The 12122-nt window shown below is 44.6% G+C and overlaps 1 protein-coding gene across 1 annotated transcript in view; it reads left to right on the top strand.

Moving 5' to 3' along the window:
- LOC119424825 (rho guanine nucleotide exchange factor 40) overlaps positions 1-12122 on the top strand; it is a gene marked incomplete in the record, with an annotated part of 86080 nt that overhangs the window by 64523 nt on the left and 9435 nt on the right. Inside the window, 7 exon segments of the mRNA XM_037692330.1 lie at positions 4234-4404; positions 4478-4658; positions 4757-4873; positions 10174-10315; positions 10395-10495; positions 10608-10792; positions 10913-10955. Of these exon segments, the coding sequence (XP_037548258.1) occupies positions 4234-4404; positions 4478-4658; positions 4757-4873; positions 10174-10315; positions 10395-10495; positions 10608-10792; positions 10913-10933 (918 nt within the window).

Genomic DNA, 12122 nt, shown 5'->3' with positions numbered 1-12122 from the left:
GAGGGGACCCAGGATGGACCCCTGCGGAACCCCCCATTTAAGCTCTGCCTCTGCGGAACTAAAATCCTTGATGGAGACACAAAAGGATCTGTCAGCGAGGTAAAATCTGAACCAATTGAGGGCTGATCCTGTGACGCCCACCCACTGCTCCGACCTAGCAATGAGGATCTCATGGTCGATGGTGTCAAAGGCGGCTGTGAGGTCCAACAGGACAAGCAGCACAGAATCAGTGGTATCTGTGAATCTGAAGATGTCGTTAAAGACCTTCAGCAGGGCAGTTTCAGTACTGTGGAGAGGTTTAAAGCCAGATTGGAAAAGCTCTAAGATGGCGTGATCCTCCAGGAAGCACTTCAACTGGGACTCGATTATTTTCTCTATTACTTTAGAAACAAATGGGAGTTTGGAGACAGGCCGGAAGTTGGACATGACTGAGGGGTCAAGGTTTGTTTTTTTCAGGAGAGGCTGGATGGCAGCATGTTTAAAGGATTTTGGCACCACGCCAGTGGATAAACTACTGTTTACTATATCAAGAATGGACGGACCTAGAGTTGGAAAAACCTCCTTTAGTAGTCAAGGTGGGACCACATCAAAGGGGGAACCAGAAGGTTTCAAGTTGCACATGACCTGCTCTAGAGAAGATAGAGTGATGGGTTCAAAATGGTCGAAAGGAGCTACAGATTGAGGTGGGATGGATGGGTCATGAGTTGGAGGGGAAATGACAGCCCTGGTGGTCACAATTTTTTTCCAAAAAGAAATGTAAGAAGTTGTCGCACAGCTCAGTAGAGGCTTCCAGAGGTGATGGTTCAGTGAGGTGAAGAACAGAGTTTAGGGTGGAGAAGAGGACACGTGGGTTGTGAGAGTTTGATGTAATTATATCAGAGAAGTATTTGGATTTAGCAGCTTTTACTGCTTTCTAATAACGGCACCAACTCTCTTTAAATATTTAAAAAGAGACCTGCAGCCTGTCTTTCCTCCACTTTCGCTCCGCCCTCCTACATTGCTGCCTAACGGCCTTGGTGACGTCACTCAGCCAAGGTTCTGCTCTCAGTTTTGATTTTCTAGTTTTAACAGGCGCAACATGATCCAGAGTCTTTAAGCAGACAGAGTTGAACTGGGATGTCAGCTCCTCAGTGGTGGTGAGAAACACTGGGGGCTGAATGATCATTTCAGAGTTATAAACATCTGTGAAACATGTGGCAGTGAAGTGGTTAATTGCCCGGGTCCTACGTGCACAAATGCACGACTTAGGAGTTAGATGGGGGAGGGTGAACTCAAACCGGACTGGCATGTGGTCTGAAAAAACATTATCACCAATAACAAGATTATTAACAGTCATATCATGAGTTAAAACAAGGTCCAGTGTATGTCCACACTCTTGGGTGGGACAGTTTACATGCTGAGTTAAATTAAATGAGTCCAATAAATCTAAAAAGTCCTTAAGCAAGGGCTTCTCAGGACAGCACACATGCAAACTAAAGTCCCAATAATGAAAACATGCTCATATTTTGGTGTGATTTCAGCCAAGAAGTCAGAAAACTCATTTATGAAATCCTTAGATCGAGGTGGGCGGTAGACGAGTGCAAATAACGTTGGAGGTGAATGTCCGAGTTCAAAGACGCTCAGCTCAAAGCTGGCACGGGGAACTGGGATGGGTAGTTTTTTATAGTCAAAAGTTGATTTGAATATTGTTAATAATCCACCACCGCGCCAGCCTGATGGCCGCGGGGCATTAAAATACAAACAGTGCGGTGGCAATAATTCCGTCAAGGCGCTGGACTCACCCTGAGACATCCAAGTCTCTGTGATGCACAGAAAGTTCAAATCGTGCTCTTGAAAGTAGTCCCTGAGGATAACAGTTTTGTTGGTAACAGATCTTGCGTTGACCAAACACATCCGGATATTGTCCAAAGTGGAGCTAGCAGCGGTGGAGTTAGCGCGCGCTAATGGCCGCAGGTTTTCAATAACAGCCCCTCCAGGTCGGTCCGAGCTGCGCATCGGCTGACAACTCACGTTGGTTACCTGGTCCGGGCATACAGGAGAGGAAGATGCAGCGTGCAGAGCTTTCAGCTTCACAAGCTGACCAGCACGTTTTCCCCGGCGTCTGATGCAATATCTCCGGGCAGGGAGGTGAGGAGCGCAGCGAAGGTAAGCTGGCACGTCCGCCAGCAGGGGGGGAGGAGGGGGGGGGGGTGTCCAGAGGTACGCTCATATTTTTCCAAATAAGCGACTTCAGTGACAGAAAAACGAAGATCCAAAAGTTGTCTGTCATACACTAGCAGAGAGTTGATGTCACAGATGAGAAATGCAAAAAACAAAAATCATCCGAACACCATCAGCAGAGGTGGATTGCAAGCCATGTACATGTTCTTTTTGTAGGCGCTGGTTGGGTCACAAAAGAAAGTCACAGATTACCTGCAAAAACTTGAAAAGGAGAAAACAATTAATTGATTGTTGTATTATAGATTGTACCCACGGGAAGCCACTCCCTGTCTTTATGGACTTCCAAAAATACACAAAGAAGGAACACCACTCAGACCCATCATCAGCAGCATGAACTCAGTGACATACAATATTGCTAAACATCTGGCTGGTATTTTAGCTCCTCTTGTTGGAAACACACCTCATCACATAAAGAACTCCATTGATTTTGCTAACAAAGTTCAACACTTGAAACTAACCCCAGGAGAAACCCTTGTATCCTATGATGTGACCTCTTTTCACATGCATACCCATCTCTGAAGCAGTAGAAACCATCAGAAAACAACTTTTACAAGACAAGAACTTAATCAACAGGACCAACTTCACCCCAGACCAGATCTGCACCCTGTTGGATCTCTTGCCTTTCCACCACTTATTTCAAGTTCAATGACAGTTTTTATAGACAGAAGCACGGCTGTGCCATGGGATCTCCAGTGTCACCCATTGTTGCCAATTTCTACATGGAGGAAGTGGAACAGAGAGCCCTAAACTCCTATGAGGGAACAACGCCAAGCCATTGGTTCCGTTATGTGGATGACACCTGGGTCAAAATCCAAGCTAAGGAAATAGAAGCGTTCACCAGACACATTAACTCGGTCGATAACAACATCAAGTTCACCAGAGAGGATGCAAACGACAACAAATGCCTTTTTTGGGCTGTTTGGTTCAGATAGAGAGAGAGGACAGCCTCAAAATTGAAGTTTACAGAAAACCAACCCACACAGACCAGAATCTTCTGTTTGACTCCCACCATCCACTGGAACACACACACACTCTGTCACACACACTCTGTCATCAGAACTTTACAACATCGGGCCGAATGCGTCCCCACGAAGACAGAAGGTAAGGAAAAGGAACAGAAACACATTCAAGAAGCTCTTCAAACATGTGTATATCCTAACTGGGCTTTTGTCAAGTCAGTGAGGAAATCTACAAAACACACCAATAAACTGAAAAAGGAGAACAGCAGACGTAAAAACATTGTCATCCCTTATGTTGCTGGAGTATCAGAGAAATTCAGAAGGATCTTCAACAAACACAACATCCCAGTACATTTCAAACCCAGCAGGACTCTCAGACAGAGGCTGGTCCACCCTAAAGACAAAACACCCATACACTAACAGAGTGGTGTAGTGTATGCGGTCCAGTGCAGCGAGGACTGTCCAGACCTCTACATTGGAGAAACTAAACAGCCTCTTCACAGACGCATGGCTCAACACAGGAGAGTCACCTCCTCTGGACAAAATTCAGCTGTTCATCTCCACCTCACAGATAAGGGACACTCTTTTGAGGACCAAAATATGCACATTTTGGACCGAGAACACAGATGGTTTGAGAGGGGGGTGAAGGAAGCAATTCATGTAAAAAGAGAAAAGCCGTCTCTTAACAGAGGAGGCCTCAGATTTCCACTTTCAAAAACCTATAATGCAACTTTAAAACAGATTCCCAGCCGGTTTTCACACCTGATGGAAACAGAGGGGCCTCGTCTGTGAATTAGAGGAACAAAAGACTCTTACTGTTAAGGTTGTTTAGGTGTGAATTGCCAATCTACATATGTGTGTGTGTCTTATCTCACTCAGCCTTATAACCTGAATCTCTCTCTCTCTGCTCTTTGAATTGAGAAAGCTCCTCGGATGAGGAGCGAAACGTCTTCTGTTACAAATAAAGTCCAGTTGTTTTTGTATTGAACACTTTTTGAATTCATCATGTCCTGGATGACTGAGAATCTCCACCAGCTTATTGTGCCATCTGCAGGTAGACCTGAAGGAGCAGGGTCAGCTGATCCGTCAGGATGAATTTACCGTCTCGAGCGGCAGGAGGAAATGTCAGCGCCACATCTTCCTGTTTGAGGAGCTCATTCTCTTCAGTAAACCCAAGAAAATGGAAGGAGGGCTAGACGTTTTCATCTACAAACACTCCTTCAAGGTGAGCGCTGTAAGCCAGGTGGGGTCCAACTCACCCTGAGCTCAGGTTGTGACAGCACCCTGTTGTTTTTCAGACAGCAGACGTGGGTCTGACCGAGTCAACAGGGAACAGCGGGCTCAGGTTTGAGATCTGGTTCAGGAGGAGAACAACCAAGAACCAGACCTTCATACTTCAGGCCACCACAGCCGAGGTCAAACACACGTGGACGACTGACATCGCCCGGATCCTTTGGACCCAGGCCACCCGGAACAAAGGTGGAGACAGTGGGACAGCAAAAATGCTGCTCAGTTGGTATGGGTCACCAACTGAACCTGTTGTGTATTTGTGTTTGTTTGTGTGTGCACGTGAGCAGAGATGCGACTGAAGGAGATGGTGTCGATGGGCGTGGGGAACAAACCGTTTCTGGACATCCAGCCGAGCGACGCCGCCATCAGTGACCGAGCGGTTCACTACATCATGAAGAACAAAGGTACAATTAGGTTTTCATGGAAACAGTTTTAACACAAAACCTCAATAGCAGGTATTTAATTTCATTAACGGTTAACAATACTTTACTTTTAAGTAAAGTAACAATACTTTACTTTTAAGTAAAGTATTGTAAGGAAGTTTACTTAAAGCAAGTTTTGGTACCCCAAGGCTACAGTCAGATGATACTACTTTATTCTACTACTTCAATATAATTAATTAATAACCATAATAATAATGATAATAGTGAATGGTTGGTAAATGGTAAGTGGACTGTACTTATATAGCGCCTTTCTATCTTATTTCAAGATACTCAAAGCGCCTTACACTACAATCTGTTTAGTGTTTTGTTTTATCTGTTCACTCTGCGGGGTGAATCATGGTGAGTAAATGTCAATGTAAATGGTAAATGGACTGCTCTTATGCAGCACTTTTCTATCTAGTCCAGATACTCAAAGTGCTTTACAACACAATCTGTGCCCTCATTTACCTCCACACAGCACTCTACTAAATCTATACAAAGCTAATCTGAATCTGAGAGACTTACCAGTGCTTTAGATAATATTTAGATATTCATACACCGATTGTACACACATCAGATGCAATGAGTGTTTCAGTGTCTTGTCCAGGGACACTTAAACATGTGATAACGGGTGGAATCGAACCCCCAACTCTCGTATTGGAAGACGACTGCTCTAACCACTCAGCCACAGCTGCCCCGTTGTTCATCAAATATGCTATCTTCTCAATAACAGACAGCAGGCAATGTTTTAGCTGCCTATTCAAGTGTCAGGTGAGTAGAGGCCATAGAAACTGTGGACCAGGAAGTGGGAAAGATTAGTGAGGGTGAAGTCCGGAAAGCTCTGAAAAGAATGAAGAAGGGGAAGGCAGTAGGACCTGATGACATACCACTGGAGGTTTGGAAATGTCTTGGACAGATGACAGTGAGGTTTTTGACTCAAATATTCAATGGCATATTTGAGGGTGAGAAAATGCCTGAGGAATGGAGAAGTGTGCTGGTGCCCATTTTTAAGAACAAGGGTGATGTACAGAGTTGTAACAACTACAGGGGAACTAAGTTGATGAGTCACACAATAAAAATCTGGGAGAGAGTTGTGGATGCTAGACAGATGAGAGGTGTCTATTTGTGAGCAGCAGTATGGTTTCATGCCAAGAAAGAGCACCACAGATGCCATCTTTGCTTTGAGAATGCTGATGGAGAAGTACAGAGAGGGTCAGAAAGAACTTCATTGTGGCTTTGTAGATTTAGAAAAAGCATATGACAGGGTGCAGAGGGAGTGGCGGAGAAGTATTTTAGACTGGTACAGGACATGTATGAGGACAGCAGGACGGTGATGAGATGTGCTGTAGGAGTGACAGATAGCTTAAAGAGGAGTTGGGAGTGCATCAAGGATCGACTCTGAGCCCCTTCTTGTTTGCTCTGGTGATGTACCGACTAACAGATGAGGTCAGGCAAGAATCCCTGTGAACTATGATGTTTGCAGATGACGTGATCTGTGGTGAGACCAGCTATGTTTTATGGTCTGGAAACAGAGACTGGAGACAGAACTGAAAGTGGCAGAAATGAAAATGTTGACATTCTCCTTAGGAGTGATTATCATTGTACTGCGATACAGCAAGAATATGTTCATACAGTCATCCGAAAGATGGGCAGAGTGCATGTAGCTGCTGCTATGATAGCGCAGCCTCTTATCCTTTTCAGAATACTTTTTTAGATAGAAAAGGGGGAAATCCATGAGGAGAGGATAGTGGCATTACAAAAAAATATCTCTTCACACCTTGCCCTATCAGAACACGATTTAAGACATCAAAAAACTGTCAGCAGCACATTTATGAACACGTTACATATGCATTTGACGACAAGGTGGTCCATGAAGCACTAACAGATAGTCCATTGTCCTGATAAGATAATTGTCAGCCAGCACAGTTCTGATAAGCCTCCACAGAAGTACTACAAGGTGTGGGGGGTTACGATAGACAAAGCTTTTCCTTAGTTTACACATTTCCCTGGAGAAGTTGATATGTCAGCCTGTTTTCGAGGCCAACGGGGGGAGTCAGATTCAGATAAGCCACAATTGTAAATTTTTTTTTCAGGCAGAGTGTTTTTCTTGTCAGCCTTGAGTCCTACTGGTACTTTCAAGATCCAAAATGGCCAGATTAGGGTGCATTCTACTGGTCTGTGCGATTTTGAGTCCTCAAAGCACGAACCAAACCTTCACAAGGCAGGCAGCCTGACAAGGATCAAATTAGCTGCAGCTGTCTTCTTGTATGTTGCTAGACCAGGAACCAGCCGATTCCAATATGTATTTGGCGTCCTCCTGAGATTCTCAGTGGGACTTGAGAGCTCTCTGTCCCTGTCGCTTTGTTGAAAAGATTTTGTAGATTGCGTTGAAAGCCCAGCTGATCAGATCCATAACAGTTGTTTTCGTTTCAGAGGATGTGTAAAATAGGAGCTCCGATACACAGACAGAGAGCAAAAAAGCAGGAGAATAGGAGAGGGTAGAGAATGCATCGGCCTCGTACGAGAGCGAGTGAGGAAAAAAAGGATAGATAAGATTAGGAATGAGATCAGAGGTATAGCACAGGTTGAACAACTAGGAGATAAAGTGAGAGGCCAGACTGAGATGGTTTGGACATGTCTAGAGGAGGGACAGTGGCTATAATCGTAGAAGGATGTTAGAAATGCAGCTGCCAGGAAAAAGACAAAGAGGAAGGCCAAAGAGGATGTGTCAGGGTTTCAGGCAGGTCAGGACAGGAGAGAACCCAGTTGTGCAGGGAAAGAGTCAAGACTCAAGGATACAAAAATAAATACTCTTTAATAATAAATCAAAAAGGCTGACTTGGCAGCATCTTACAAAAACAGGGAACGAGGAACAGATCAGACTGGCAGGACAGGACAGGCAATACCCAACGACGACGAGACAAAGGACAGGACTCACTGACAGGACTCTTTTTCACCTCTTTGCCACACTCTGTCAAGAATCAGGGTTTTAGGATTTAAAATTCACCCAGACAGCTGGTTGGAGTCAGAATCTAGTTGCAGGAACACATCTTCATAGGCAGGTGGAGTGAGAGCCACCTGTTAGAGCTTAAAGAGATGATGTCACTGTAACTGGTGGGAAGGCAGCTGCAGAGGGAGGTCTTTAAGGCTGTGAACAACAGGGCAATCCAGGGTCGTGGTTCTAAAGGTGAAGCAGGGGTTGCACACAGGGGGTCAGAGAGCCAAAGACAAATCCAAAGGGTCAAACCTTAATCTAGAAATCTGTAGGCAGAAGTAGTCAAAACCAGGGTCAGATGGGCAGACACAATCAGGCGAGGAGAATGCAGAGCAGTAAATTCGAATGACGTGGCATGAGGTCGAGATCCAAAAGACAAGGCTTGAGGTCGAGACGAGATGTCAAATGTGAAAACAAGATGGTTGGATTCAAAAAGTGTTCAATACAAAAACAACTGGACTTTATTTGTAACAGAAGACATTTCGCTCCTCATCCGAGGAGCTTTCTCAATTCAGTGAGCAGTAAGTGAGAGATCCAGGTTATACGTTCTTACGGAGCCACCCCTGGTTATCCTGGCTGTGTGCTTCGGGTCATTGTCATGTTGGAAGACCCAGCCACAACCCATCTTCAGTGCTCTAACTGAGGGAAGGAGGTTGTTCCCCAAAATCTCACAATACATGGCCCCGATCATCCTCTCCTTAATACAATGCAGTCGTCCTGTCCCATGTGCAGAAAAACACCCCCAAAGCATGATGCTTCCACCCCCATGCTTCACAGTAGGGATGGTGTTTTTGGAATGATAATCAGTCTTCGTCGTCCTAACACAGCGAGTGGCATTAAGACCACAAAGTTCTATTTTTGGTCTCATCTGACCACATAACTTTCTCCCATGATTCCTCTGGTTCATCCAAATGGTCATGGGCAAACTTCAGACGGGCCTGGACGTGTGCTGATTTAAGCAGGGGAACCTTCCGTGCCATGCATTATTTTAAACTATGACGTCTTAGTGTATTATCCACAGTAACCTTGGAAACAGTGGTGCCAGCTCTTTCATGTCATTGACCAGCTCCTCACGTGTAGTTCTGGGCTGATTCCTCACCTTTTTTAGGATCATTGATACGCCATGAGGTGAGATCTTGCATGGATCCCCAGTCCGAGGGAGATTGACGGTCATGTTTAGCTTCTTCCCTTTTCTAATAATTCCTCCAACAGTTGATCTTTTTTCACCAAGCTGCTTGGCAATTGCCCCGTAGTCCTTTCCAGCCTTGTGGAGGTCTACAATTTTATCTCTGGTGTCTTTGGACAGCTCTTTGGTCTTAGCCATGTTAGTAGTTGGAGTCTTACTGATTGTGTGGGGTGGACAGGTGTCTTTATGCAGCTAACAACCTCAAACAGGTGCTTCTAATTTTGAATAATAAGTGGAGTGGAGGTGGACTTTTTAGAGGCGGACTAACAGGTCTTTGAGGACCAGAATTGTTGCTGATTGGCAGATGTTCAAATACTTATTTGCAGCAGTACACAAATCATACATTGTGATTTCTGGATTTTTTTTTTTTTTCTTTTTACATTATGTCTCTCACAGTGGACATGCACCTAAGATGAAAATTTTAGACCCCTCCATGATTTCTAAGTGGGAGAACTTGCAAAGTTGCAGGGTGTTCAAATACTTATTTTCCTCACATTATGTAACTGTACTGTGATAAATGCAATTTAATAAATGATCAAATATGAAATAAACAGTATTAAATGACTTCATGAGCTGAAATCTTGTAAATATAATCCCTTTGAATTAAATCATTATTTTAGGGGAGAAATCTGTCAGTCTGGCAAAACGAATATTAAGTTAATTTATACTCTGCAAATGATTTTCTGGGCTTTAATTTTCAAAATATATCTGACAACCCCTCATACAAAAACACAAAAATGACATGGGACAGGTAGGGGTGGAGGGGGATGATGGTCAGGTAACCTCTAGCTCTAGATGTAGAAAAAGAATCAGTATTTTTTTTTTCTGCTTTAATCCCTGAACCTGTCAGTTTAATCAGCTAAATCCAGTGTATGTTGAGTTTTTATTTTACAGATGTAAAAAACAAAACTAACAGCAGTAAAAAGCAGCAGAGGCAGAAAATTAATCCTGACTGGTTTTGTCTCATAAGATCATGTTTACACTGAAACACTGAAAGTGAAACTGTCCAATTGGAGCTGCAAGATAAACTGTCCTCATCGTCCCTCAGGCCTGGACCAGGAGGTCTGAGGAGCTGACAGGTTTTGATCTCTTTGTGTTCAGGGGCCAGAACTCGAGCATCTATCGCCGTCTCTGTGTTTGACCACTCTCAGCCATTCAAACGAGAAGCCGTGACCTCTGACCCTGCAGCATCAGGACCGTCCTCCTGCAGCCTGCTGGGGCCACTCAACTTGCACATGTACAGGTAACACGCACCTGTCCTCAGCTCGTGCGTTCTCAGATGGTTATGCTGTTCCTTTCTCTTTCCCTTTCTCCTTCTGCAGTCAGTTGCCCCCCGCTGCTCCTCCTGCTGACTCATCCTTCAGCTCCTCTTGTATTGAGGAAGATGAGCAGGAACATGAAACCAGCAGCCAGCCCTCCATGAGTACGTGCACACTTTGATGCTGTAGCTCTGCCTCCTGCAGATCAGCACACCTGTGAGTCCTCAGTTTGTGTTTCCCATCATGCTCTGAGACTCCTCCTTGTTGTTTCTGCAGCCACCGAGAGTTCTGGTTCTTCGTCTCGTTGCCTCTCTGGTTCCACAGGCTCCGACAGCGGCTGCGTCTCCTCCCACCTCCAGGAGGCGATGCTTGGAGAGTCCAGTCCACCCAGCCAGCCCTCTTCCTCCTCATCCTCATCTTCCTCCAGCAAACAGCACCTCCCCAATGACTACATGTCTTCTGTGAGTTCAAGAAAGTTTTCAATGTTCAGAGAAAAGCTGATCAGTTTGATCACTGATCGATCAAAGGTGAGGTGATGATGTCATCAGAGATAGTCACATGACCACTGTGTTTGCCAGCAGAAAGCTGCCACCATCATCTGACCTTCACCTGATCCTCCTAATGGTGAGTAAGTCATTTATCATTCATTCTGATCAGCCTGCGTTCAGGTTTTCCAACGAAAACCTCTTTTGAATAGAACAGAATAGAATAGATTAGAATGGAATGGAATGGAATAGAATACAGGCTGATGATGATAAAGGAGACCACCTTGCACAGGGAACATAGACTGGGAGAGAGAAACCAGTGCACCCTCTGTGAAGAGGTCTGTGGTGACAGTCTGGTGGTCAGGCTGTGTGTCCTGAACCCACCTCCTGCAAGGACAGCTGTGAAGGTTAGGTACCTAGGATTCAGGGTTGCAGGTGAAGACAATGCCCTGGATGCACTCATCCTTGGTGACACATCTGGCTCTAGGGATATATTCAGATTACCTGGCTTTTATTGGGAGATTTTGATGTTCTCCTGAGTGACTTCATGGTCCATGTCAGCAATGATGGAGTCATCTGGAGGAGAGTGATTGTGAGGGATGGCCTTCCTGATCTGAGCCTGGGTGGTGTTCTGTTATTTGACTTCTGTGCTGGCCCAGGATGTATGATGTATGATGTATGCACCATGTTGGTGCATATGGTGGCCCAGAGCTGTCAAATGATCATCACCTGGTGGTGAGTCAGATCCAGTGGCAGGTTGTAGGCTGCCAGGCAGACATGGTAAACCCTAATGAGAAGTGAAGGTGAATGGGGAACATCTGGCAGAACACCCTGCCCAGAGATCTTCAACTTAACAAGTGAGTCTTCACATGTCCTGGGGTCATAGTGGTCAGGAGTTCAAACCATAGATATCATATAATCACTAGATACAGCATTGACCGCTATCGCCTATTGGCGCTGACGAGCTGTAGAGCCGCCATCTTGGAACGGTCGACCGCTCCACTCAGTGTAACCTGTTTGACAGGAGCAATGAAGTATCTGCACATTTAATCAGTCATAGCTGAATACTAAACTCATTCTCACAATTTTTTCCTCTGTAAGTATTAGACGTACAGCCATTAAAGCAGAACACATGGTTCAGTGTTTTTAAATATTCTTGGTGGGGTTAACAATAACAATAATAAAATATTATTATGACAAGTTTTGCAAGACTCACAGTCACTGATACATTTTTATTAATATCTATATTATATATATATATATATAAAATATAAACAAATAATATATATATATATATATATATATA

The sequence above is a fragment of the Nematolebias whitei genome, chromosome 2 (genome assembly GCF_014905685.2).
Source record: "Nematolebias whitei isolate Nwh7 chromosome 2, NemWhi1, whole genome shotgun sequence".
Lineage (NCBI taxonomy): Eukaryota > Metazoa > Chordata > Actinopteri > Cyprinodontiformes > Rivulidae > Nematolebias > Nematolebias whitei.
The sequence above is the reverse complement of the archived record's forward strand: the minus strand, read 5'-3'. Positions and strand labels throughout refer to the sequence as shown.